Here is a 27,989-nt window from a genome sequence, read left to right on the forward strand (position 1 = left end):
ACCAGAGTATGAATGTCAGAGGTGTTTCCTGGAGCTCTGGAGGCCCCTCCCCGATCCTCCAGCCTCCCCCGTCTCTGCAGGGAAAGGGGTGGGAGGGAGATAACCAGAGCTGACCGTGTGGCCTCCCACTCCTCTCCGCAGGGCCTGTATGAGAAGGCACTGGAGGACAGTGAGAAAGCGCTGGGCCTGGACGGCGAGAACATCCGGGCGCTGTTCCGCAAGGCACGTGCCCTCAGCGAGCTGGGGCGTCACAAGGAGGCATATGAATGCAGCAGCCGGTGCTCCCTCGCGCGGCCCCACGTGAGTGCCCTGAGTCCTGGTGCAGGGCTGGGCTCTGCTGAGCCTGTGTCCCCACCTGTGCCGTGGACCGGCAGATACTGATATTTGCACCGAACTCTGGTTGTGTTTCAGGCACTGCTGAAAATACACAGTGTGTATTAACTCACTTAATCCTTGCATCAGCCCTTTGAGTTAGACGGAGGAACTTACCCGGGAATCACAGCTGTGGGCTGCAGAGCTCACACTTGAACCCAGGCAGTCTGATTCTAGAGTTGGCATTCCTTTTTTTTTTTTTTTTTTTAATTTTTTTTTAGTGTTTATTTTTGAGAGAGAGACAGAGCATAAGCAGGGGAGGGGCAGAGAGAGAGGGAGACACAGAATCCAAAGCAGGTTCCAGGCTCTGAGCTGTCAGCACAGAGCCCAACGTGGGCTGAAACCCATGAACCGCAAGATCATGACCTGAGCTGAAGTCAGACGCTTAACTGACTGAGCCACCCAGGAGCCCCTAGAGTTGGCACTCTTAACCTCTAGGGTTGCAATAAGGACTCAAAGGGGTGTCACATGTGTGGGGGTCCTGATGTCCAAGCTGTCACTAGGTGGGAGAGAGGCAGGGAATTGACCACTAGTGAGCCTTGCTTGCCCTGGCCCACACACAGCTGGGTGCATGCCCCCTCCTCCTTTATTCACCCACTTCTTAAGTACTTAAGTATTTACTAAGCACCCACGAACTACCCAGATCTGTGCCCTTCAGGGACCCACAGTCTGCTGGGAGACGTGGAAACATCCCTGGGGTTTAGGTCTGACTCCACCGCTGACCCCCAGCATGACCTTGGACAAAACACCTCCCCCGTCTGCACATCAGCTCCTTGTCTATGAAGCACCCTTCCTATTTTATCCCTGAAACAATGAGTGTAAAAGGGCTCAGAAAAGGCTCCATTCTGCCCAGGAGTGATCAGGATCTTGGAGGGCTCCCTGGAGGAAGGTGGGCTTGAGTGGGACCAGAAGAAGCAGGAAGGATCTGGTGGTCAGAACAGAGAGTGGGAGGCCATGTGCATAGTGGTCAAGGATGTTGGTGTCAGAGAGCTGGCCTGGGTTTGAATTCTAATCTTGGGTTAGCCACCTACTAGCTGTATGACTTTGGACACACAGCTTAGTCTCTCTGAGCCTCGGTTTGCGCCCCTGTCAAACGGGGGTGGTAATATACCAGGCATCATAGAGCTATGAGGATGGAATCTGAAAATCACACAGTAGGTTCAGAAAACATTCGCTGTTACTGTCCTTTTGTTTATTTTTCATGCGTCTCCGATTCAGCTTAGTTCACAATTGAGAACCTTTCTTATGACAATAGTCCCTGGTCCTACAGCGTTTCCTAGTGTTCCCAGCACGTCCACATCCAAGTCTCATGTCTGCCATTCCTTGGCAGGCAGGGTGGTGCTTACCTCACTGTACAGGTGAGGACTCCGGGGCCCAGTTAGGGCCTCTGACTCTGAGTTGGGGGATCCCCCCGTGCTCCAGTCTTTGTTGGCAAATACTGGCTGAGCCCTGCTCCGTGCTGGGTACTGGGGACCAGAGATGACTCAGACTCTGGCCCTGGGTTCCAGGAGCTCGTCAGGTAGGGAGGTGGACAAATGCTCGGGGTATTACAGCATCCCTGTTGCCTCTTTGCTGCCTGGACCGCAGTCACCGTTTCTTTTTTACTGGTTAGTCTCTCCCACTAGACTGGTGCCTCCTCGAGGCCTGGGCCCCATCTGCCCTCTGCTAGTGGCGTCTCTGGTCCTAGCCCTTGCCTGGCACTTAATGCATATACAGTAACACAGCCTTGGAGGGAGGAAGGGATGCTGGGTGCTGTTATTGAGCGCTAACTGTGGGCCGGCTGGCTATGTTCCACACTTCCCGCATTCTCGCTCCCGTGGGCCCGGGCACGACCCACATGTCCTTCCTTGCAAAGAGTTCCGGGACGTCGTGTGGTGAAAGCAGCAAGTTGTAAGTCGTAGAGCAATAGGTGTAATGTGATCTCACTTATGTTAAAAAAAAGAAAAAAATCCTCACAAAACAAAACTGAGCATCCTTTATAGATCTGTAGGCACGTTATGCACGTTCCTGGAAAAGAGCTGCAGGGAAGCACATCAGACCACAAGGCATGCTCCCTCCGGGGAGGAGCCTAGTGTGAGGATGGGGAAGCGGGTGATCCAGGGGAGCTCTTGCTCTCCCTGCAACATTTCAACCGTCTACAGTAGAGTGACACTACGCCTTGCTGAATTTTAGAAATAGAAAGATAATTCAATTTTACCTCTTTTTCAAAAAATTTTTTGAAGTTTATTTCTTTTGAGAGAGAGAGAGAGGGAGTGCAAGTGAGGAGGGACAGAGAGAGAGAGAGAGAGAGAGAATCCCAAGCCAGCTCAGCACTGTCAGTGCAGAGCCCGACACAGGGCTCAAACTCATGAGATCATGATCTGAGCTGAAGTCGGATGCTTAACTGGCTGAGCCACCTGGGTGCCCCTAGAAATAAAAAGATAATTTTAAAATCCAAAGCAAAAATTATTCCTTTCCCCTCCCCACAGTGAAAGGGAAAAAGGGAAGCATGGGTTCTGGTTCAGCCCCACCACATGCTAGTCGTGTGACCTGGGCAGCCAGTGACCCCTCTTAGGGCCTCGCCTCCTTGTCAGTAACATGGGGTGGGGCGCTCGGCTGGTTCCATCTGTAGAACTTGGGGTAACAGCAGACCCCCCCCCACCCCTTCCCTGCAGTGCTGTTCAAGGTCTCTGGAGCACAGCTGCTGAGCTAGGGCAGACTAACCCCCTCCACCCTGTGTCTTGCTGTTGCAGGATGAGAGCGTAACTCAGCTTGGTCAGGAGCTGGCTCAGAAGCTTGGGCTTCGAGTTCGGAAAGCGTATAAGAGGCCCCAGGTAGGTGGGCTCTGGGTGCTGGGAGTTCACGGGGGTGGAGATGGGGAGGTCTGAAGGGAGCCCAGGCACCTCTGGGGAGAAGTGGGGGAGGGTGGCCAGGGCCAGGCCAGGACAGAGAGGAATGATAACAGGTGATCTTCCCTCTCTGTTGGCCGAAAGCCCTGGACTGACTTCCAGAACCTTTCGGAAAAATGAGAGAACAGTCAAAGCTTCCAATTCACTTTAGACACCAGCTGCTAACACCTCCTCCTTCCCCTGGCCTGGCCGACTTAAGCACCCCCGAGATGGCCTGAGATGACACCGGTGTCTTTTCCGCCTCATGTTCTCACATAACCTCTGTATGGTGCAGATATCTATTTGGCTCATTTAGATCCACACTTATTCACTTGGCACCTATTGTATGCCAGGAAGCTGCATGTAGGAGAGGGTACGGCTCTAGAGTCTGCTGTGACCTTGAGCAAGTTAGTTCTTTCCCCCCCTGTGGTTTTTACATCTGGAACATGGGGATAATTATGCCCATCTCAGGGGGTTCCTGGGCGGATCATCAAAATCAAAGAATGTTTGATGTGGCACCTGGCACACAGTAGGAGCATGTATGTGGAGGTCCGTCCTCTGCCAGGTCACAGTTACAGGAAGAAAACGTCCAAATCTGCTCCAGAGAGAGAACAGGTAACTTCTGATAGGCCTTGGGGCAGGGAGCCTTAGGGCACTATGGATGCCAGCTGCCCTAATTGATGGGACCCTGAGCATCTTTCCCGAACCTTCATCTCTTCCCACCTCTCTAATCCCTGCAGGAATTGGAAACATTTTCTCTGCTTAGTAATGGCACTGCAGCTGGCCTGGCGGATCAGGTAGGATGGGGGCTGGGACCCCAGGCCTCCCTCCCTGCCCCCAGTATCAACCTATCTTGGTTCATCCCTCAAGAGAGCTTTGGATTCACTCTCTGGGGTATCATGCCCCCAGCGGTGGATCCTGGGCCATTAGACTGAAGGGCTGGGTTCAATCTGTCCCAGCCCCCACTGATGTGAGCCATGCACCTGGCTGATAGCCTGGGCCTGGACGAGACTAATAACACCTCTGGGATGCACAGCACCTCCACCTCTTAAGAGGGGCCTCCTGTGACCACAGGGGCAAAGTGTGGGGACAGGCCGCGGCCACTATGGGCAGGGAAGTCTCACCCCCACCCTTCTTTCGCTGTTTTCCTCCTCACTGGCCATTCTGCATCTAGGCCTCTGGGTCTCAAATGTCTCCCCTCCTCCATACCCTGCTTTCTCTGCCTTTTCATTTTCAAGGCCCAGCTCAAGTGTACACCCCCCACTGAGACCCTTCCCGATACCCCTGCCTAAGCAACTGCCAGGGAGATGCACAGAAGTGGGGGTCAGAGCTCACACCTGAGACTCCCACAGCATGCAAGCTGTGGTCTTGAGCAGAACCTTCACTTCTGAGCCTCAGTTTTTAAAGCTGTGAAACAGGGGTGTTGTCCCTCGCCCAGAACAGGGGAGTATACCCAGAGGAGTGTGGCACCTGAGGGAGCTGAGGAGCAGTAACTGCTGAGACTACAGCATTACCCTGGGTTTGGGACGCCCACACGCCTCGGGGCCAAGACCCTTGTGCCACCACCAACAGACCTGGCTCACCCTCGGGGCGGTGCCAGGGCCCAGCACACACACTGGACTCTCCCACTGCTCACCACACATGATCAGGTAGACTTCGACGCCTTTTGGAAGACCAGGGACGGGCTCTAAGAGCGCTGGTGGAGGCTGGTGTCCTGCCTTCTTGTATGTAAGGGGAGACTGAGGCACAGAGTGAGGAAGGGACTTGGCCAACATCCCACAGCAAAGCAGCAGCAGGCCCGCCTGCCTTCTTAGCGTTAAGGGTTTTCATTCACTCACTCAGCAAACTCCCAGGGGACCCCTTCTTGGCCCTGGGCTGGGAGCTGGAACATAGCTGAGTTAGGCACATCCTTGCCCTTGGGACTCCTGGGTGCTGAGGGAGACCAGTGTGGATCTGCCCGTACAGCCCCCCTTGTGGATCATAACCAGATACTATTGGGCCTGGCACATGCTGGATGCTCAAAAAAAAGCTATAGCATTTTGCTCTAACAAATTGCCGTGAACTACGTGGCTTATAAACAACAGTAATTCATTTCTCACGGTTTTGGAGACTGGGGAGTCCAAGATCAAGGTGTTGGCAAATTCGGTTTCTGGTTCACAGATGGCACCTTCTAGCTGGAACCTCACATGGCAGAAGGGGCAAGGGAGATTTCTGGTGTCTCTTTTATAAGGGCACTAATGCCATTCATGAGGGCTTCACCCTCAAGCTAATCACTTCCCAAAGGCCGCACTTCCTAATACTATCACTTTGGGGCGTAGGATTTCAGCATATGAACTTAACATTCGTTGAACATATCACAAACATTCAGACTATAGCACTGACTGACTGACTGACTGACTGAACAATTGCAAATAATTTCACACTGCTTGAGGGAGGTACTGCCTACCCCTATTACCAAGGAGAAACCAAGAAGTTGGGTGACTTGTCTGAGTCCACTGAGCCTGGAGTAGGTACATGGAAAAGAAAACAATCGTGGTTCCTGCTCTCAAAGAGCTCACAGTCCAGGTCGAATGGACACTAGCCTGATTATTTCTGGTTACAAACCATCATGAAAGCTGTAAAGACAACGTGTGGGGAGCCATGGGCCATTGGAATAGGGAGGCCTGATTTAGACTGGGCATCAGTGACCTTTAAAATGAGACCGGAAGTTTGCAGAGTAGGCAGCGCATGGGGTGCTGGTAAAACAACATTTCAGATGGGGCGGTATATGCAAAGGCCCTGAGGCTTGGAGGAACTCAGAGTATGGGAGGAACCCAGAGGAAGGGAGGCAGGGCACTAGTGGGGCTGGAACATTAGATAGAAGCCAGACCACCTACCCCCTGGTGAGGTGAGTCTTTGTCCCAGGAGTGTTGGAAAGGTATTGGAGGGGAAGAGTATTGATTCAGTTCATTGATTCGTAAGGGCGTTTTTCTTTTGTTTTTGTAAATGATACTTTGCTTCCTTTCCTTTCCTTTTTTTTTTTTTTAAGTTTATTTCTTTATTTTGAGAGAGAGAGAGAGCAAGGAGGGGCAGAGAGAGAGGGGGAGAGAGAGAGAGAGAGAGAGAGAGAGAGAGAGAGAGAGAGAGAGAGAATCCCAAGCAGGCTCTGCTCTGTTGACACAAACAGATCCCACTAACAGGGAAATCATGACCTGAGCCAAAATCAAAGTTGGATGCTTAACTAAGGGAGCCACTCGGGTGCTCCTGATTCAGAAGGGATTTATTGAGGGCTCCTATGTGCCCAGCATAGAATTGACTGAGGCACTGGAGATACAGCCGAGAAAGAAATAGTCAAGGAGCCCCACCCTTGTAGAACTTACAGTCTAACTAGAGGAGACAACAAATAAAAAGTGATAAGTGCTGTGGAGAAGGGGGCTGGGGAATGCTGGGGCAATTGGGAGGGGTTGCAGTTTTAAACAGTGAGCAGGGAAGACCTCAGTGAGGAGACACTGGAGCAAAAACCTGAAGGTGAGGGGTGTGCCTTGAGGAGGTCTGGGGGACCAGGCAGACGGAATGGCTAGTGGAAAGGCCCTGAGGTAGGAGTGTGCCCAGTGTGTGGGGAGAACAGCCAGGAGGCCATATTGGCTAGAGGGGACTGTGCAGGGCTCCTCGTTCCTCCTTCTAGAGGGTTTAGGGAGGCAGGGAGTTACTCAGGCAGATCTTTCTTTTTTCTTTCTTTTTTTTTTTTTTTTTTAAAGCTAGCTTCCTCCCTTCCTTCCTTCTTTCCTTCCTTCCTTCCTTCCTTCCTTCCTTCTATGCAGATAGGGGAGGGGCAGAGAGAGAATCCCAAACGGGCTCTGCGCTGATCAGTGTGGAGCCTGATGTGGATTCAGATTCACAAACTATGAAGAGATCATGACCTGAGCTGAAACCAGGAGTCAGCCGCTTAGTCAATTGAGGCACCCAGGAGCCCCCAGGCAAATCCGATTCAGAGTTTCTGGGTATCAGCGGCTCCTGCCTCATTCCTAGAGCTCAAGCAACAGGGGCTCCCTTCTGTTTTCTGCTGATAGTGACATGTTGTACCTTAAAGGACTACTCTGGGGTGATCCTGGCTAGGTACGTGATGGGGTACCCCTGCTCCTTCCTTCTCTTCCCACAGTGACTGCCCTGGTTAAGGCCACATCCCAGTCTTCCAGGTTGGGCTAACCTCCCCTTCTTGTCCCCCAGGGTGAACTCTGACAGCCAGGCCTCATGAGTCTCTCCCCAGCATGGAGACCCTCAGTGGTTATTAATTAAAGCATCTGTTTAGAAGTAATAACTCCGGATACTCTTGCTTGGCGTTCAGGGCCCCCTGCAGTCTAGATCTGCCCTCCCTCTCCTTCCTCACCTCCTCCTCACGCACCAGATGGTGTGTGTGTGTGTGTGTGTGTGTGTGTGTGTGTGTGTGTGTGTGTGTGTGGGCTCCTTGACAAGCTCATCTGAGAGCAGGACCATGGCTTCCTCTGTTCAGTGCCTGTGCCTGGCACCACTTTGGAGTCAGGTCAGGGATGCCCGGCTCCACAAGGGCCTGCCCTCAGTGTCCACTGAGTCTGCAGCCAGGGGACCACGATGGTGCCACGCATGGCATTGGGCACCCCAGCCCCTGCCAAACCATCCCCGCAACCGTGCTGGGGCCCCCACCACGTGCACAGGGGCCAAGACTGGCCATGGGGGTCGGGGTCTGTGAGGAGCCCAAGCAGAGTGGACCCCACAGATCCTGCCTCTGTGGGCCACGTGGTGCTGCGCGTGTCCACATGCACACACGCACGTGCATACGCCCAGTCACATCCACACGCTTCTGTGTCCACGTACCACGCACACAGAGCCACGTACTTACATGCATATGTACACACACGGTGGCCTAAGGCTCCACAGAGTAGTGAGGGGGGAACGTTCCAGCCAGATCCCCTGACCCGGAAGCTTGACACACACACCGTGTGTGAGCCTGGCTGCGGGGATCCTGGCAGGGGTCCCCAGCCCAGGAGTCCCAGTCATTCAGCCAGTAAGTCATTCCACGTGTGTGACCGGCAGTGGGGACTCATGAGCTGCAGCCACCGGGAGCTTCTTACGACCTGGAGATGACACGGGCAGGCACAGGGTCCGTACCAGCGCTCCCGTCGGCAGCGTGAAGGGCGAGACACAAGGAAGGCCGTGAGTTCTAGGAACAGATTAGAATGCGAGGCAGCCTTGGTTGGGGAGGAGGGAGCCAAACTCAAAGACAGAGACACAGCTCGAGCACAGGCCTAGCGGCGGGAGAGAGAAACGCGTATCCCAGGCCACAAGACTAGTTCTAGTTCGGAAGAAGCCGGGCGCTACAGCCGGGCCTGTGTTTTGGTTCAGGTCTTGAGCGCACCCTTATCTGAGGTGGCCACTCCACCTCCCGGAGAGCTGCCAGGGCCTGCCATTTCGTGACAGCCACGGGCACAAGGCTCGCCGGGGCGGAGGCGCTCCATACTCGTTGCTACCTGAGTGTCCCTAGCAGGAAGGGGCAGGGAGAGATGATGGGCTGGAGCTGGGTGGCTGGCAGGGGCCCCGGCGAGCCGTGGACAGCACCGAGCAGGGAGACGCACGGCCGTCCCTAGAGACGTTCCTCTGGCACCTCTGTCCCCACCTCACGTGTTTCATATGCTTCCCGTGGGAGTAGCAGCTGTGACCCAGCACGGCAGCTCTGGGTTTGTGCAGCCAACCCCCACCCCGCCCCGGACATTGAACGGCACAACTTCTCCGTGCAGGGCCAGGCTCCAGGGCACAAGAAGGAGGTATTCTGTGCAGGTGCCCGGGTTGGGGTCAGACAGCCCCTCTCTGGCCCCGGAGTGGCCGCGTCCCTGGACCAATGTCTCCTCTGTGTGGGGGAGAACACCTCTCAGGGCACCTGGACCTAGGGCTGAGCTTGTCTGGCTGTAAATTGCGGGCCCGGCCTGGCGTGAGGCAGGGCCCTGGGTAAATCTTGTTGCTGTTGGCGCCACTGTAGATCCACGGGGCCACGTGGCTAGCAGTGAGGCTCTGGTCCCCCTGCTTCCCTCAGTGGGTGCACAGAGAACGTGGGGTCACCCAGGGGCCCAGCTGGGGAAGGGGAGGATGTGCCAGGCTCGAGAAATGACTCGGGCCACAGCCAGAGGGGGACGCCAGGCAGGGACGATGCGGCAGGCGAGTCTGTGGGGACAGAATGTGGCGGCTGGTGAGCGGAAACACCCAGGCCCCCCAGGCCAGCCTCCTGACAGACACAGAGAGCACTTCCTGTGTGTCAGGCACTGTTCTGAGTTCTATGCAAATGTCAAGTGATTTCAAACTTCTAACTGTCCTAGAAGGTGGGCGACTGTATTATCCTTACTCCACAGAAAAAGGAACAGGCCTAGAGAGCATGAGGAACTTGGCAAGGCCACAGAGCAAGCTCAGGCCCAGCTTTCCCTCCAACAGCAGGTCCACCAGTGGCAGTGGAATCTCACCAGGGCTCATTCGGCCTGGGGCTGTAATTGGGGGAGTGACACTGGTGATTCGAGGGGTGGCACTTTTGTCATAGAGCTGCAAACTATCCACGCAGGGCACAGGTGTAGGAGGGCTCAGTAAAATCCTAGCCACCTGGCCCGGGGTATGGACCCTATGCTGTGATGGGTAAGGAAACTGAGGCTCAGAGGTTATATCTCTCCCCGCCCGGGGCTCTCCTCCAGCAAAGGGCAGATGTGAGACTTGTGTGACTCCTGCCTCCTGACTGTTGCCTGTCCAGACCCGAGCTTAATTCCAGCAATAGGGCAACTGGGTGGCTCAGTCAGTTGAGCATCCAACTCTTGATCTCAGCTCAAGTCTCGATCTCAGGGCTGTGAGTTCAAGCCCCACGTTGGGTTCTGCACTGGGTGTGAAGCCTACTTAAAAAAAAAAAAAAATACCAGGGCACCTGGGTGGCTCAGTCGGTTAAGTGCCCAACTTCGGCTCAGGTCACGATCTCACAATTCTTGAGTTTGAGTCCCGTGTCGGGCTCTGTGCCGACGGCTCAGAGCCTGGAGCCTGCTGCAGATTCTGTGTCTCCCTCTCTCTCTGCCCCTCCCCCACTCGTGTTCTGTCTCTGTCTCTGTCTCTGTCTCTCTCTCTCTCTCTCTCTCAAAAATAAGTAAACTTAAAAACTACCAACAATGGTCACTGAGGTGAGGTACCATGGAGGAGGTACCATGGACTTCCTAGCCCATGTCTGCCTGACCCTCTGTGTCTTTCTTCCCACAGGGAACTTCCAATGGATTGGGGTCCATAGATGACATCGAAACAGGTAGTGTCCCTGATTTGAGGGGACAGGGTGGAGATGGGACCCCAGGAAGGCTCAGACGCTCCCAGCCTGGGCCTGAGGGCTCCCTGCCCTGGGGTTTCCCCCTCAGGGAGAGGAGGGTGGGGGGTCTGCCACACAGTAAAGTAACACTGGTCTCATGTCCTCCACTCCAGGCCAGCCCCTCTCCCAACTGAGAGACCCCTTCTCTTCCTCACTGGCTTCCAGGAAGAGTCACATTTAAATTTTTTTTTTTTCAACGTTTATTTATTTTTGGGACAGAGAGAGACAGAGCATGAACGGGGGAGGGGCAGAAAGAGAGGGAGACACAGATCGGAAACAGGCTCCAGGCTCTGAGCCATCAGCCCAGAGCCTGACGCGGGGCTCGAACTCCCGGACCGCGAGATCATGACCTGGCTGAAGTCGGACGCTTAACCGACTGCGCCACCCAGGCGCCCCAAGAGTCACATTTAAAAAGTGTCCCTTAGAGAGGGCATTGCTTAGCCCAGGGGGACAATATTCAGGCACTGGGCCAGGCCCATTGGAGAGATATTGTAGGACTGAAGGACCCTCTCCTGTTTTGTAGAGGCCTTCTTTCACTATGACTGAGCCTCCAGGCATGGGGTCAGGTGGGCGGGACAGGCAGGATTCCTGACAGGAGCTAGGGAAAGGAGGGAAGGTATTGCAGGAGAACCCTAGGGCCCTGGATCACCTCCCCATCCCACCCCCCACCAAGCAGGACCCCCTGCAGCTACTGAACCCTCCCTCCCGTCCACAGACTGCTACGTGGACCTGCGAGGCTCCCCGGCCCCCCTCCCCTCTACCCCCACAATGCCCCTGTTCCCTCACGTTCTGGACCTGCTGGCCCCCCTGGACAGCAGCAGCAGGGCCCTCCCTGGCACTGAGAGCCTGGACGACTTCTCCGACGGGGATGTCTTTGGTCCGGAGCTGGACACCCTCCTGGACTCACTGGTGAGCCCTGCTGCCCCCATTCTTCTGCTCCCCTGATCCCCTCCCCCTCCCCAGGGCCCCAGCACCTTCATCACCTGTCCCACAAGGGGTGGAGGGAGGGTCCCATTCCCATGTCACAGTTGGGGAAACTGAGGCCTGGGGAGGGAAAGGGACCTGCTTGGGGTACAGACCTGAAGCTCTAGGATACACAACCAGAGGGACCACAAAGATCCTTAGCTCCACTCGTGGGATGGCTCTGGGCTGAGGCACAGAGGAGTTGGCTTGCCTGGGGTCCACAGTGCCTGTCTCTGCCCAGGCCTGGGTGGTCGAGTTCTCCTCCAACCCCTCCCTCTGTTCCCCACCTCGCAGTCCCTGGTCCAGGGAGGCCTGCCTGGCAGCGGCGTGCCCAGCGAGTTGCCCCAGCTGATACCCGTGTTTCCCGGTGGGACCCCACTGCTGCCACCTGTAGTGGGTGGCTCCATTCCCGTCTCCAGCCCACTGCCCCCTGCCTCCTTTGGCCTCGTCATGGACCCCTCCAAGAAGCTGGCCGCCTCTGTGCTGGATGCCCTCGACCCCCCAGGCTCCGCACTGGACTCCCTCGACCTGCTGCCATACTCGGATACCCGGTTGGATGCCCTCGACAGCTTTGGGTCGACCCGTGGCTCCCTGGACAAGCCCAACTCCTTTGTGGGTGAGACCTGGGTGGGCACATTCACCCCCACCCCCTTGACTGTTCAAGTGCCACCACATCGCCAATCTCTGGAGACTGGAATCAGGATTATGGCTCTATTCGGCCAAAGCCCAGGCCCTCTCACCCCATTGTGGTCCAGAGCCACAATGGCCTCTGAGTTGCTGTGTCTCCTGCAGTGCTCAGCACAGTGTGGGGCTGAGGCCAGAGGGGTTGGGTGTCTTGTTCAAGATCAAACAGCAGAGCTGGGAGAATCCAGGACTCCAGACTTGCAGTATGTTGCTCTCTGCCCAGACTTCTGGGGCAGGCTGGTAGGATCCCATGGGGATATTCCTGAGGCTGGGGGAAGCAGTGCGAGCCTGCAAGCTCCTTCATCACCACTCTGAGCTGGGTGCCAGGGACCCAGAGAGGAAGCAGACCTGTCTGGGCCCTTACTGGACCAGCTTTCTGACAGTTGGACCTAGCCCAGGGGATGAATCCCTTGGGGATCCATGAGGCTGCAGGAGCACTGATGTGCTTCTCTCAGCTCTGGGGTCAGAGGAGACTTCCTGGAGGAGGTAATGGCTGAGCGAGGTCTTGAAGGAGAAGGTCTTAAAAGAGCAGTAGGATACAGGCCTGCCTGATGGACAGACTCGCTGACAAGCAGAGTAGTCAACCAGAGGGGAAGGGCCTTGAAGACCTGAGGCTGGTGTCAGAGGACCTTTGATCCAAGCTGAGAGCTTGGGCTTTCTCCCAGGGGCAGTGGGGACCACAGCAGGTAAGCACAGGATAGACATGTGCAGGCTGGGACACTTCTCTGTTCCTGGGCAGTGGTCTTGAGAGTAGAGTCAGGGGATCAGCACAAATTAGGAGTGGATGTGTGGCCTGGGGGGGTTCCTACAAGTTAGAAATGCATACAAAGAAGTCCTCAGAGGGCTTCTCACGCCCTTCAGAGCAGAACAGGTGACCCCTGTGTTTTCTTGCCCAGAGGAAACCAAGTCCCAGGACCATCGTCCCCCAAGTGGTACTCAGAAACCAGCCCCCTCGGTGAGTACTTGGCCCAGATCCACAACCAGGCACTTTGGGCCCTCCCAGGGGCAGCAGGGAAGTGGTTGTGGGCTTGAAAGTAGGGGTGAGCCTTCTGCATGAGATGGGGTACTGCATCTCCCAAGGAGAGGCACCCTCAGAATGGATGGGCCAGAGATGGTCTCTTCCTAGCCCTTCTGGACTGAGCCGCCTGCTGGCAGGGTGAGCTGAGGGCACGGCCCAACCCTTGTCCGACAGAAGAGGCCGTTGGGGCTCAGAGGGGTTAAGTAACTTCTCCGGGGTTCGTAACACCCCTGTTCTCGGGACTCAGCCAGGTTCTGAGTTTAGGAGAGCACTTGAGCAGGTGTCAGGCAGCCTGCGCTCTGCACTCTGGCCTCAGCCTAGACACGAGCTGTGTGGCCCTGGGGAAATAACCTAACCTCTCTGAGTCTTGCCTCCTTCCCCAGCTGCTGATGTGTTGGGGGCTTGGGAGATAGAGGCTGGGAGTGGGGAGGGCATGTGCACAGGTCCCAGTCGGGCCATTCCTGTTTCTCTGCTTTCATGTTGGGCTTTTGCTCAAAGGAAGATTCTGGGCCAAGGTCACGGTCACCCGTGTACCCCCACTAGGGTATTCTGATCCCTATGTTATAGATTCTTGGATCATGTTACAAGGAATTCCTTGCCTGGGAGGGTAGGAGAAATAGGAGGGTAGTACTGGGCTACAGTTCTGATCTTGGGTGGGTTGCGGGGGGCGGTCACGGAGTCCCCAGCCTCTGGTGCCCAGGCTGGCCCTGGTGGCTCTGGCCATGGTCCAGTGCCCAAGATGGCCACCCTCCTCCCATCCCAGCCAGAGCCCTCCATGCCCAACACCGCCTTGCTCATCAAGAACCCCTTGGCTGCCACCCACGAGTTCAAGCAGGCCTGCCAACTCTGTTACCCTAAAACAGGTAATGTCACCCCTCTGTCCAGAGATATTGGGAACCTGGAGAGTATCACATCCCAAAATAACAGAACCCTCGTGTACCCGTCAGAAGCATGGGAAAACAGAATCCCCGCCGGGTATTTCAAGCAGGTGGGCGGGGGAGTTTGGATGGCATAGAACATGGGAGTTTGGGCTTTCAAAACTGCTAGAAGGGCTGGAGGAGCGGAAGCTGGGAGGCTCCACTGGCCTCTAGGCTGCTCTTCCACAGGCTGAGGACCAGAGTCGGGTTGTGCTGCTCCACACAGCGATCGGGGGGGCCGCTGGACCTTCTGGCCTGAACCACAGCCGCCCACAGCCCGGAGGCTGGTTCCTGGCCATGGAGTGGAGGCCCGCCGGCTGCTGCAGGGACACCTTGGCCCACACCTCACTCCACCTCCACCTCTTGGTCCGCTTCTCACGACTGCATCTCCTTGGCGAATGCAAACTTTGCCTGGAACCCAGGTGGCAAAGGAGTCTGGGAAATGTGGTTCCTAAATCCCCAGCTCCCAAATCCAAGGGAGGCTACAGAAGTTTGGAATAGATGCCCAATGCCTAGAGACCATTTTCAGCACGCCTGGAATCTCAGAATTCTAGACTAAGACTCATTTGCCAGAAGCCCTGAAGTTTTCATGGGATACTCTCTTAGGATGCCAGGGTTAAAAATCTTAGCAGTCTAGAATTCTCTGTCTCAGGGGTATTAGAGTTAACAGGACCTTAGAGGTTGTCTAGTTGCTGTCGTCTACCCCCTACAAGATGTCCCCCTTCATCCCCCTGCCACGTACATGTCACCCATGAGAGTCATCTCACCAAAGTTCCCAGGGGCTTGCGGGGGTGGGGAACAGAGCGCCATCTTGTTGGATGGCTATGCCCACGCCGAAGTTCTTCCTCACAAGGACCTCGGACTGCCTCCCCAGTCCACACGCCCGCTGCCCCTGTGCCGAGAAGCTGACAAACGCCCCATGAACTGCTATGCACCTGGTGCTGGCACAGCCAGGTCATTCGGGGTCCCCACAAGGGCTGATTCCTCACTGTCAGGGCAGAGGAGGCTCTGCGTCAGAAGACTTGGCGGGAGCAGGGCGGGGGAGGGTGAATCGGGGCAGTGCCACGCTGGGCAGGACCAAAAAGGGGCCGACCTGCTCTCTGCCAGGTACTGTCTTCACGATACCTTCTAGGGAAACACAAAATGTCTGGCTCACTGGAGGGTCAGGAAGGGGGCTGGGTGCCTTAGAAAGGGTGCTTTGGAGGGGGCCTCCCCTCAACCTGCCTCCAGGGAACGTGTGGCCAGGAAGAGTGTGGCAGGAACTGGCAGGAAGCCCAGGTGAAGGAGGTGTGTTTTTAGGCAGGAGTCCAATTCCCACGGCTTGGGCCCATCCACTGTCAGCCTTCATTTCTACATCTGAAGTTCGTCTCTGTCCACGTGTACCCACAGGCCCGAGAGCGGGTGACTATACCTACCGGGAGGGCCTCGAGCACAAGTGCAAGCGCGATACCCTGCTTGGCCGGCTCCGCAGCTCCGAGGACCAGACCTGGAAGCGGATCCGGCCCCGGCCCACCAAGACCAGCTTTGTGGGCTCCTACTACCTGTGCAAAGGTGGGTGGGCTGCGGCAGGGGTGGGCAGCACAGCCGGGGCCTCGCTCCTCTCACGCCCACCTGGGCTCTGCCCCTCATCACGGGTAGACGGGTGGCCGTTCACCGAGGATGAATCCCACACCAGAGTGAGCGTCTAGCTCCCCACCCCGACAGCTCCACAGACTGGTGGGAATATTCGAGATGTTCCGTTCCAGCTGGAGCCCCTACTGAGTGGGAGGGTCAAGCAGTTCACAGAGAGTGGTGGTTGTCACTGCAGGGTCGCAAAGGCTGTTGGAGAGATGTGGAGAGAATCCACATAAAGCATCTAAGACTGGCACATAGTAAAGGGCTTGATGAATAATAGCTTTTATTTATTTGGTTATTTATTTTAAGTTTATTTATTTGTGAGAGAGAGAGAGAGAGAGAGAGAGAGAGAGAGAGAGAGAGCACAAGCAGGGGAGGGGCAGAGAGAGAGGAAGATACAGAATACAAAGCAGGCTCCAGGCTCCGAGCTGTCAGCACAGAGCCCGATGCGGGGCTTGAACCCACGAACCGCGAGATGATGACCTGAGCTGAAGTCAGACTCTTAACCAACTGAGCCACCCACGTGCCCCTATTTATTTATTTTTTTTTCAGTATCACTTTTAGGTTTTTATTTACATGCTAGTCAGTTAACATAGAGTGGATAATAGTAGCTTTTTTTTTTTTTTTCTACGTTTTTTATTTATTTTTGGGACAGAGAGAGACAGAGCATGAACGGGGGAGGGGCAGAGAGAGAGGGAGACACAGAATCGGAAACAGGCTCCAGGCTCCGAGCCATCAGCCCAGAGCCTGACGCGGGGCTCGAACTCACGGACTGCGAGATCGTGACCTGGCTGAAGTCGGACGCTTAACCGACTGCGCCACCCAGGCGCCCCAATAGTAGCTTTTAAAGCTGCTTATGTTGTCATTTTCCTCACTTCTGGCTCATGTGGATTTGGCCAGTATTTGACGGACGTTTGGCACATACCTTATTTGGGGTCTTCTGTTTCCCGACCAAGCGTCTTGGCGCAGTCTACCTGGCACTGCATGAACAATCACGACCTTGTAAAGCGCTTTATCGTGCCACCCTTCTGTACGCACCATCACGCTCCTCACAACTCCACGTGAGGAAACTGAGACTTTGGGAGGCTCTGCCTTTGTCCCCCCACCCAGCTCGTGGCAGTAGCCCCAGGCTTTCTGGACCAGCTTGCTGTCCTCCCAGCAGGATCTTGAGGACATGTCACTCCTGGGCTCAAAGGCCTCAGCTGTCCCCTGGCCAGTGTGGGTGAAGTCCAAATTCTGTGAGCCTTACAAGTCCCCCCCTCTGCCCTAACCACCCCCCAAATATACTGAATCCTGACTCCTTTGCACACTCCTTTGAACTTGGTCAAGCGGCACCCAGATCTTAGGAAGCCACTCCCTGCAGGGCTCCCCAAGGGATGCAGGACTGGTTCCAGCACAGAGCAGCCGGTGGTGATCATCTGTGCACCGGCTCACTTGTCCTCGTGTGTCTGCGGCCTGGCAGCAGGATGGGGCAGTGCAGACTTAGAGCGTGAGCAGGGGAGAGGAAGGAAGAAAAGCAGTTCCTGCCCCCAGGAAATGGCAGGGCTCTGGGTTGTGAGCCTGCTGCCCTCCCAGCTCCCTGGTCCCCAGGAGTTTTTCGGTTTTTTGTTTTTTGTTGTAAAGTAGGCTCCACACCCAACGTGGGGCTTGGGCTCACAACCCCAAGATCAAGAGTCGCACGCTCTACCGCCTGAGCCCACCAGGCCCTCCTGGTCCCCAGGGGTTTTATTTATTATTTCACTTAACCCTCACAACAACCCAGTTCTCTGTTTATGGGACCGACAGCTGAGGAATCCCAGGGAATCCCAGCCCAATCTGCCTAGGCCCTTAACCAATGGTATTTTCCTGGTGAATAGTAAGAGAAACACCCCTCCTGTTTATGTAGAGGCTTGTATTCCTCTCCAAAGCCCTTTATCCTACCTTTCATCCTGCCCGACCCACATAAGGCTGCTTTGTGAGGTGGTGGGGTGGGGTAACTGCATGCTTTGTAGATGGAAAAACAGGTCCTCCCCCCAACACAGGTGCAGGGCAAAGAAGGGACCTGGCCTGAGAAGGGCTTCCCCCAGCTCTGCTGCCGGACCCCTCCCCAGTCCTGTGATGAGCAGGCCAACCCCCCCACCCCCGCCGTGGCGGAGATGAACCTGGGCCCGGCCTGCCGCAGTGGCGGTCCCAGGAGCTCTGCGGGCTGCCGTCCCGCCTGGCAGAACGTGTGTCCTGTTGCCTCTTTGCAGACATGATTAACAAGCAGGACTGTAAGTACGGGGATAACTGCACCTTCGCCTACCATCAGGAGGAGATCGACGTGTGGACAGAGGAGCGGAAGGGCACCCTCAACCGTGACCTGCTCTTTGACCCGCTGGGGGGCGTCAAGCGTGGCAGCCTCACCATCGCCAAGCTCCTTAAGGAGCACCAGGGCATCTTCACTTTCCTCTGTGAGGTATCTGCCCACTCGCCTGCCACTTCCACGGTCAATGGCGCACATGGGGCTGGGGGAGGGGCTCCCCAGTGCACTCCATTATAAAATGTCCATCTTGGAACCGTGGGTTTGGGAGGCCTGACTTTAGAATCAGTGGATCCTTGGACTGTCAGAAAGGTCCATTGGACCCTAGCATGCTAAAGCCCAGATCCTATCCAGCCCCCTCATTTGGGGGAGGCTGAAACTGAGCCCAGAAAGAGAGATAATCATACCCCCTCTTTCCTTCTGACCATCAAAGGCCAGGCTCGGCGCCAGGGGCTTTCAGTACTCATCTTCCCCACACCTCCTTGTCTCACTGTGCTGACTCCAATGCCCATTACAGCTTCCTGCCCACTCCCCTGCCTGTGTCCAGGCTGCCCCCTGTCCTGGGAGTATCCTCCCTGTGTTTCTGCATCTCAGACCCTCCGAGGCTCCACTCTGATCCCAGCAGCGCCACCAAGTTGTTGTTAGTTCCTTCCCCTGAGTTGCCCCAGATGACCCTGCTGGCCCCCTGCTTCCCCCCGCCCGATCAGAGCATGATGAGGGCAGTGACAGTGTCAGGCCCACGTCCGTGGAGTGAGAGCTCCGGATCCAGGCTGCTGGTGCAGCTCAGCCCAACCCCGACCCTTTGCATGGCCGGCCCTTCCCCCCAGCTCTTAGAGCAGGTGGACCAGCTGCTCCCTTCAGAGCAGTCAGCCTGGAATCACCGCTCCCAGCTGCAGCTGCATGTGCTCTCAAAGCACTCGCCATTCTGTTATGTCCTTTCTGAGCTTCACAGTGAACCCATGGGACAGCGGGCATGGTTACCCCAGTTTACAGTTGAGGAAACTCGGGCTCAGAGAATTGGAGTTACACCCCCCCCGCCCCAGGCATTTGGGGTGGGGGACCAGCGAGAGCTACAGTCCAGGCTGTGAGCTAGAGCCAGAGAGATAGGGGCCACAGATCCTGGGGTTCCCTTTCTCACTCCCCTGACTCAGGGCAGGGCTTGCAGGGACCCAGTCTGTCCCTCCCCGGGTGGCCATGCCAGGTCCCAGCCCACCCTCTCCTCGGACAGATCTGCTTTGACAGTAAGCCCCGGATCATCAGCAAAGGCACCAAGGACTCCCCGTCTGTCTGCTCCAACCTGGCTGCCAAGCACAGCTTCCACAACAACAAGTGAGTGGGACTCACAGCCCGGGCCTGGGAGCAGGGGCACAAAGAGACTTAGGGTAGTTCAGGTGCCTGGGGAGCAGCTGAGGCCAGAGGGTTGACTTAGGGCGTCAAGGCAAGGGGCAGAATCCAGCATCCACCTGGAAAGGATGAAACCCCATTTATTGAGATCTATATTCCAGGCATTCTCTCGGGTATTTGAATGGTCTCCTCTGTCTTACGCGGGAGGAGACACAGTCTCTGTTGTACTGATGAGGCTTGGGAGTAGCTCACGCAACAGGCACGTGGGAGGCCACATCTCCGACTCCCATCTGGTGCCCTCCACTGTCGTGACATTGGCCTTGGACAGTGAGTGGGAGGGGCTGAGTCAGGTCTGACACTCAACCTTTGCTCCCTCTTCCCTTGGCTCTGCCCCAGCATGGATGATAAAGTCCAGGCCCTGGGGTCAGATAAACCTGGGTTCAGATCCCAGCCTGATCAATGCCTGTTTTATGCCCTGCGTGCAACCCTTGGTTTCCCTGTCCGTAAAGTTGCTGGGGTTGCTGTGAGCGTAATTAAAATTCCTGTCCCAGAGGAGATGCTCAATGATCGTTCCCCTGGCCGCAGGAGTGGCTCTGGAGCACTGAGCTGGGGAACCTGCCCCTTCCCCCATCCACAGGCCCTCCCTTCTCCCAGCCTCATAGCAGGTGGCATCTGTGCCCTCCTGCTGGCAGCTCCACCTTTGAGCTGGCCCTGCCTTGAGGCCAGGGGAGAAGCATACAGCCGAGTGTAGGATCCCCATGTCTTGCCTATTGTGGTGTTGTGTTCTAGAAGTGGTTAATAGGGCAGGAACACCCAGGGAGAAGCCTCTCCCCGCAGGCTTGCCCGGCACTGGGGAGACTGGCCCTGTCCAGAATAGTGGCAGTGGGGGTAGGGGGTGTTGGGGCTGCAGACTGCATTGTGCCTTCCGCCCCCGTGCCCGCCAGGTGCCTGGTGCACATCGTCCGCTCCACCTCCCTCAAGTACTCCAAGATCCGCCAGTTCCAGGAGCACTTCCAGTTCGACGTGTGCCGCCATGAGGTGCGCTACGGCTGCCTGCGGGAGGACAGCTGCCACTTCGCCCACAGCTTCATCGAGCTCAAAGTCTGGCTGCTGCAGCAGTACTCTGGTGAGGGGGCTGGGCAGGGGCGGGCAGAGGGCGGCGACAATTGGCTGAGGGTGGATGGGCCGGCCCGTGGCAGGTGGCAGAGGGGGACTCGAGTTCAGGAGGGGCGGTTAGCGGGGGAAGGGGTGCCTCTGCAGGAGCCAGTGCTCCCCAGACATCACAGAGGACACAAAGCCTTGCTCTCGGGGAGCTTCCAGGCTTGGAGGGTCCTGGGTTGATCCCTATCCAAGCCGTGCCGGGGGGGAAACACATACAGAAAAGGGAGAGGGGGCGGAGCCGGGCTGCCTGATTGGTCATCAGCAAGGTCACTTCCCCCTCACTGAGCCTCCGTTTGCTCATCCGTGAACTGGGGATCCTAATCACCTCAGAGCTGAGGAGATGAAAAGATATCACTCCCTCACTCATTCATCTAATAGGATGACGAGTGCACCTGCTCTGTGTCAGGGACCGAGCAAGACTACTCGAGGTCCTTGCTCTCAGAGAACATCTGATATCTGTAAACGGGGGCAAGGCAGGCAGTGCAACAAGTAGGTAATAAATCCCGTATTCCATCTGTTCGAGGATGCACATACCTCCCCATCCCCCACTGCGTGTGGTAATCTAATTAGCATTGGGGGGGGTGTAACATAAAATAATGGTGCATCTAACAATTGATGTCTTCTTAGAGTTGATGAAATGGGGTTATGTAATTTCAGATGTGCTCAGTGCTGTGAGGAAAATAAGGCAGAGCAATGGGATGGGGAGGGACTCAGGCTGGGGCATTTGGGATAAGGTCTCTCCGAGGAGAGTGGCATTTGAGCAAGGAAGGGTAAGGGGAGCATGCCTGGCAGAGGGAATGGCAAAGCTGGAGGCCCTGAGGCCGGAGCAAGCTTGGTACAGAAAGGCTGTCTGTGACAGCCGAGTGGCTGAGCATATGGGGGGAGGAGGGCCTGAGAGGTAGGTAAGGACCCACGTGTGTACAAGTCTCTAGGCCGTACACAGAGTTAGGATTGTTCTAGATAGGATGTGCAGGGTCTGGAGGGTTTAAGTGGGTAGATAGCATCTGATCAGTATTTTTAAAAACTCGCTCTGGCTACTGGGTAGAGAATACAGGGGTGAGGGTAGACAGAGGGGGCCCAGGGAAGGTGTGGCTCAGGCCAGGGTGACAGCAGCAGGGTGGAAGGAGTGATCAGATTCTGGGGGTGCGTTGACGGTGGAGCCAGTGGAGTTGTCGATGGACCGGATACGAAGCATGAGACAAAGGATGGCATCAAGCGACTGCAAGATTTTTGACCAGACTAACTGGAAGAACGGAGTGGCCACGTTCTCAGAAGGGGAGGCTGTAGGGGGAGCAGGTTTGGGGGGTCACAGCAGGGCTCGGTGTGGGAAGTGGAGATGTTGAGCAGGCAGCTGGATGTGGAGGTCCGGAAGTTCACCACCGAGGTCTGGGCTGGAATATTTGGGACTCATCAGCCAGCAAGTGTGTGTCAGGGACAGTGCCTGATCCAGAGTAAGCCCCAGTGACAAGCAGCCACCATGGAGCAGGAGGCCTAGGACAAGGTCGAAAGGAAATCAGTCTGAGAAAGAGACTGGAGGGGATGGGAGCAGGGTATGCTTCACGAAGAGGCTCCAAGCTGTACCTCAGAGGGTGGGCTCGGCGTCAACAGTCAGAGTGGGAGGGTCTGGGCCACCAGGGGGTGTCTGCCTTTGCTCACCTGCAGGGGTCCCTCCGTGAGCTAGGGAGCCAGGCTGGGCCAGGCACGGAGCCCGAAGAGCCACTGGGCTAGCGGCTGCCAAGCAGGAGTGAGGCCCGAGGCCCCACTGAGCGAGGTGGAGGTGCTACCTCAAGTCGAGGAAGGGTGCTGAGCAGCTGCCCCAAGAGACGGAGCAGCATGAGGGCAGGAGAGCCCCCACACCATGCCGCAGGGCCAGCCTCTCTCTTGCATTTTCCCACTCTTGGCTGCATTTTCTGCTCCTGCTCCCTGGGAGGGCTTCGAGCAGGTCCCCCATTCCCAATTGCACGTGAACAAACAGGCCCAGAGAGCATGAGTGCTCTCCCCGCACCCCACGTCTTTCTGTGCCAGGGCCCACTTGGGGGGTGGGGGCCTGGGCGTGGCACCTGGAGATGCCCCGCCTTTCTCCTCACTGAGCCCCTTCACGGACGCCTGCACGTGGTCCCGCCCTCCACAGGCATGACCCACGAAGACATTGTCCAGGAATCCAAGAAATACTGGCAGCAGACGGAGGCCCATGCAGGGAAGGCCAGCAGCAGCTTGGTAAGGCCCTGGGTCGGCGCTGGGCGGGGGGTGGCATCAGGCCCCTGAGGGCCACTCCCCGTTCCTTCAATTGAACATAATTTCAGACTTACCAGAAATTTGTAAGGATAGTACAAAGAATTCATGTATACCCATTTCTCGATTCCCCAGACATGAACCATTTTACCACATTCCACTCTCACTTTGTCCTGGTATGTGTGCACATCCACACAGAGACACTTATCTACAATTATAACCTACCTTTTTCTGAATCACTTGAGAATAAGTTGTAGCCATGATGCCTCATCATCCCCCAAAACTTCAGTGTGTATTTCCTAAAAATAAGGACACTGTCTTACATAATGACCGCAGTACAATTATCAGCATCACAGAACTAACATCGGTGTAATTATTCAGATTATGATGTCCTATTTATTCAGATTTTGTGAATTGTCCCCAAGTCCCAAGTGACACTGCATTTATTTGTTGTGCTGTCTGGTCTCTTAATCTAGAGCAGTCCCCCAGTCTTTCTTGTATTGCATGACATTGATGGTTTGGAGGAGCGGCTGTCTTATAAAAGGTCCAGCCAGAGGCACCCGGGTGGTTCGGTTGGTTAAGTGTCCGACTCGTGATTTCGGCTCAGGTCATGATCTCACAGTTCGTGAGATCAAGTCCCGTGTTGGGCTCTATGCAGACAGCTTGGAGTATACTTGAGATTCTCTCTCTCCCTCTCTCTCTGCCACTCTTTCTCTCTCTCTCTCTCTCTCTCTCAAAATAAATAAGCATTTGGGATTATCTGATGGTTCCTCAAACCCCAGAGGTGATGTTCTTCTCAGTTCACTCATCAGGAAGCACATCATCTCAATTTGTCCCATTACTGGTGATCACTTGATTGAAGGTGCCTCTACTATATGGGTTTCTCTCCTGTGAAGTTACATTTTTCCCCCTTTGTAATTAATAAGTACATTCTGGGGAGATACCTTGAGACCAGGTAAATATCCTGGTATTCCTCAAACTTTTCACCTACTGATTATATCATTTCCATCTCTTTTGATCCTCATCCTGCTCCTGAGGAAGTGAGCTGTGGCATTTGCAGATGGGGAAACTGAGTCTTAGAACATGCTAGAGACTCACCCAGGGGCACACTTAGTGGAGTAAATGCCTGGTTCTCTGACATCTTGTCCTGAGCTCACTCTGCCCTCCCACAATTGTGCACCATTCCTGCCACCCCTGAGGATTCCTAACCCATAAAATGGGGTCATAATCCTGCCTCCCATCTCCCAGGGTAGGTATGAGGGTACAGAAGCTGACCAAGCTATAGCTTGCTGGGTCCCTGCTCTGCACCAGGCCCTGTGCCATCCTGATCCTCATATGCTTCCCTAAGAGGGAGGGATCATTATAGCCATAGATGACAGTGGGGACAGAAGGGGTGATCTCAGGCCCAAGAGATAGCGTGAGCTGAAGCCCCTGTGCCATCCAAGAGGACCCCCTCCCCAGGCCAGGCATACCTACTGGTCAGCTTGGGAGAAGGCCGGGCCCCTAGCCCCTCCTGAGGCCAGCATGGGTGTGGCAGTGAGCCAGGGAGAAGGGCAGGCTGGTCGACGGGGCTGCCTGGCCCCCTTGGGACTTCCCTCCTCTCTCTCCCTAGTCCTTCTTTCTGTTCCTTTTTCTTTCTTTCTCTCTCATCTTCTTGGCTGTTTCCCTCCTCCGCCCCTTCCTGTGCAATCCTCTTTTCCCCTCCCTCTCCCCCTCCCTGCCATGTGGTTTATTTTTTGCTCCTGGCCAGGATCCCGGCTGGAAAACAGTGAGGGGCTTAGGTTGGATCTGCAGTGTTATCTTCTAAGAGAACTCGGAGTCCTTACCACCTCTACCCCTTCTTCCTACTCAGGGCTGCTGCAACGGTCCCCAGAGATGGGGGCAGGCCCGGCTGCCCAAAGGTGCCATGACTGACTTCAACCCACTCTTGCTGCCAAGGCCCACCCCGGATACCACCCTTGGGCCTGGCTCAGGAACAGGGCTTCTGTGCCAGTCGTGGCCGTGACCAGGGCATGAGGGGTCTTGGCTTGGCTGCCATCAGAGTGCAGGGCCAGTAGCACCGTGAGGCCGAGAATGAGATGCCAGGGTGGGAACTGCTGAGGCCCAGTGCCCATGGTGCCATAGCGGCGCCATCCCACAAAGAAGCATGAGCACCCGCCTCTTGCCAGGTCCCTGTCCTCAAGCCACTTACCCGTGGGGGGATTAGTAACCTCTCTGAGCCTCTGCTTCTATCCAGTCAAGTGGGAACGAACCCACCTACCCCCCAGGGCTGCAGCAAGGAGCTGGTGAGGCTGTGCGGTTGTGGAAAGGGAAGGCCAGTGAACTGGCGTGGCTGTTCGTTAGAGCAGTCCCCACTTACCCCACCTGTGAAATGAGTTCCCTCAGGCTTCTGGAAGAATCCAGTGGAACACCTAGAAATCAGTAGTGACATGGAGAACCTACTGTCCGCTCTGGCACCGGCCATGCCCCAGCTACAAACATGCCTCTACCTTGTTACCAAGGTGACGTGTGGGTTGTCCTGGGGCCGAGCCAGGCTGCGAGTGTTCCAGCACCAGGCCAGGGTTCAGTTCACACACACGAACAGAGCCCCTTCCTGCTCAAAAACAGGCCCTGAGCTAGGTAGTGCCAGGGACACAGAGTACTCCCATGGGAAGGGACATGTGCCCTCCAGCCTAGAGGAGTGAAGGCTGCCCGGAGGGGTAACCCTACATCTAAGGCTCCAGGGAGGACAGGGAGGCTCAAGGTGACAGGAGAGCTCATAGGTTAGCCAATATAGCTGGGTGAGGGGGTTCAAAGTGGCAGAAGACAAGGCTGGGTGGCCACTTCCCCCACCTCTCCCCCTACCCCCACCCCAGACGTGCAGAAGACCAGGCCCTCCTGTCTGCAAAGGAAGGGCTGGAGCAGAGGATGGGGAGTGAACAGGGTGGGGCCGGAGGGAATCCAAGGCTGCCCAGAAGTCTGTTCCACGGCAGGCTCCTGTGCAAGTGGCTTCCCACCTGGGCCCTGCTGTCCACAGGCCCGGCCCTTGTAACTAGATAAGTTGATCAACATGAGGTAGTTCGGGTTCTGTGGGAGCCCCTAGGATGGGCAGCTGCCACTTAGCAGAGCTCCGGGGAAGGTGTGGTGGTTGAGCTGAGGTTTGAAAGTTTCCAGAATAAGCCTGAAGCAAAAAGGAAGGGCATTCCAGGCAGAGGGAACAGCATGTGCAAAAGCATGCCACGCTCAGGGAAATGCCAGCAGCTGCAAAGAGCAGACCCACGGGGACTAGCTGGATAAGGCAGAATGTTCAGTCAGGAATCTGGAGCCCCGTCCCAGGCCTGGCTCCCACACTGAGAGGCCATGAGCCCTGGGGTGGGGAGGTAACTCCCCTCTGGTAGTGGACTGGCTCCTTCTAAGGCTCTAGGTGGCTCGAACACGGTTGGAGGCCACCTGCATGACAGACCCCAGGCCTCAGCCCTGGTGCCTGTGGATTCACCGGCCCCTTTCCCCAACAGGGTGCCCCTCGGACACATGGGCCCAGCACCTTCGACCTGCAGATGAAGTTTGTGTGTGGCCAGTGCTGGAGGAATGGGCAAGTGGTGGAGCCTGACAAAGACCTCAAGTACTGCAGTGCCAAGGCCCGGCACTGGTGAGCCAGGCGACACTCGGGGGCTGGGGTGGGGGGTGGGGAGCCCACCCAAGCGCCGTGAGTCGGGAGTTAGGAGGCCGGGGCTCTCTGTGGAGCTCACACAGCCCGAGGCTCTGCCCTGAGCTCTCCCAACCATCTCCCCCCCTCCCCCCCACCCTGCTCTGCCCTACAGCTGGACCAAGGAGCGGCGGGTCCTTCTGGTGATGTCAAAGGCCAAGAGGAAATGGGTGTCGGTGAGGCCGCTGCCATCCATTCGCAACTTCCCACAGCAATACGATGTGAGCGCCAGGAGTGGGGTGCAGGGTGGTGGTGGGAACTCAGACGTGGGGGCTGAGGGGCCTTCCGAGGGCTTGCCTGCCGGCTGGGGCTGTAACACAATCCAGGGGAGCTCAGCAGGCTCTCCCCGCGCCCACCCGGCAGCTCTGCATCCACGCGCAGAACGGCCGCAAGTGCCAGTACGTGGGGAACTGCTCCTTCGCACACAGCCCGGAGGAGAGGGACATGTGGACATTCATGAAGGAGAACAAGAGTGAGTGGGAAGACTGGGCAGGGTGGGGGCCTGGCCCAGTGTCCCCTCACTGCCAGACACCCCGAGTCATCAGTCGGCCCAAGAGCACCTGCTGTCTCTCCCTTTGCCACCACCCAGGCCCTCCTCCTGCCCCCCGCCCCCGACCGTGCCCGCCCAACCGCAAGGCCTGGGATGCCCCCAGCTCCCAAGTCCAGGGGGTGTCGTGGGGCAGAACGGATGAAGAATCCCCTCTCACCAAGCACTCTGGCCTCCATTGCCCACCAGTCCTGGACATGCAACAGACCTATGACATGTGGCTAAAGAAACACAACCCAGGGAAACCAGGGGAAGGGACCCCAATCAGTTCTCGGGAAGGGGAGAAGCAGATCCAGATGCCCACAGACTACGCCGACATCATGGTAACCCCCTCACGCGTGCGCGGGCCCGGGTCTGAGCCGGACCTGGGAGGGCGTGGGGTGGGAGAGCGGTCCAGGCGGAGGTGCGAGGAACGGGCACCCACGGCGGTTGTGCCCCCAGATGGGCTACCACTGCTGGCTCTGCGGCAAAAACAGCAACAGCAAGAAGCAGTGGCAGCAGCACATCCAGTCCGAGAAGCACAAGGAGAAGGTCTTCACATCCGACAGCGACGCCAGTGGCTGGGCCTACCGCTTCCCCATGGGCGAGTTCCGGCTCTGCGACAGGTGCTCCAGGGAGGGCGGGACCCGTAGGGCGGGCATGGCGGGCCTGGAGGAGCCTGGCAGGCTGCAGGGTGGGCCTGAGATGAGCCTGGGGTCTGGAGACAGCGCGCAGAGGGTGCTGTCCTGAAACAGCTGCTCCTGGATGTGAGGAGCAGAGGGAGCGGGAGCAGGGTAGGGAGGGACGGGGTGGGCTCAGAACTGCCAGACCCCTGCCTGCAGCCCTGAGGCAGATCCTCGAGGAGGCTAGGACGTGCCAGCTTTCACCAGGACCGGCGCTGCCCAGGGGAAGGCTTGTCTTGCGAGGGGAGGTTGAGCCGCCGGCCCGAGGTCCACAGCCCGTGGTGGACAGGGCTCGGGCTTGGGCAGTGA

General features: G+C 56.6%; 1 protein-coding gene across 4 annotated transcripts in view; it reads left to right on the forward strand.

Moving 5' to 3' along the window:
- Positions 1 to 27,989, forward strand: part of ZC3H7B (zinc finger CCCH-type containing 7B) — a 61,374-nt gene that overhangs the window by 30,441 nt on the left and 2,944 nt on the right. For all 4 annotated transcript variants that reach the window (XM_047064954.1, XM_047064955.1, XM_047064953.1 and 1 more), the window contains exons 5-22: positions 142 to 300; positions 3,105 to 3,185; positions 3,980 to 4,036; positions 10,473 to 10,515; positions 11,288 to 11,481; positions 11,830 to 12,151; positions 13,116 to 13,174; positions 14,001 to 14,100; positions 15,544 to 15,705; positions 18,000 to 18,205; positions 19,278 to 19,378; positions 20,338 to 20,519; positions 22,686 to 22,771; positions 26,281 to 26,414; positions 26,587 to 26,692; positions 26,835 to 26,943; positions 27,208 to 27,341; positions 27,460 to 27,623. In XM_047064954.1, the coding sequence (XP_046920910.1) occupies positions 142 to 300; positions 3,105 to 3,185; positions 3,980 to 4,036; positions 10,473 to 10,515; positions 11,288 to 11,481; positions 11,830 to 12,151; positions 13,116 to 13,174; positions 14,001 to 14,100; positions 15,544 to 15,705; positions 18,000 to 18,205; positions 19,278 to 19,378; positions 20,338 to 20,519; positions 22,686 to 22,771; positions 26,281 to 26,414; positions 26,587 to 26,692; positions 26,835 to 26,943; positions 27,208 to 27,341; positions 27,460 to 27,623 (2,399 nt within the window). The remainder of the gene's footprint in view (positions 1 to 141; positions 301 to 3,104; positions 3,186 to 3,979; positions 4,037 to 10,472; positions 10,516 to 11,287; positions 11,482 to 11,829; positions 12,152 to 13,115; positions 13,175 to 14,000; positions 14,101 to 15,543; positions 15,706 to 17,999; positions 18,206 to 19,277; positions 19,379 to 20,337; positions 20,520 to 22,685; positions 22,772 to 26,280; positions 26,415 to 26,586; positions 26,693 to 26,834; positions 26,944 to 27,207; positions 27,342 to 27,459; positions 27,624 to 27,989) is intronic.

Source organism: Lynx rufus, unplaced genomic scaffold (assembly GCF_022079265.1).
Source record: "Lynx rufus isolate CCGP_SWC_20201006 ecotype Redwood Valley unplaced genomic scaffold, mLynRuf1.p SCAF_7, whole genome shotgun sequence".
Taxonomy (NCBI): Eukaryota; Metazoa; Chordata; class Mammalia; order Carnivora; family Felidae; genus Lynx; species Lynx rufus.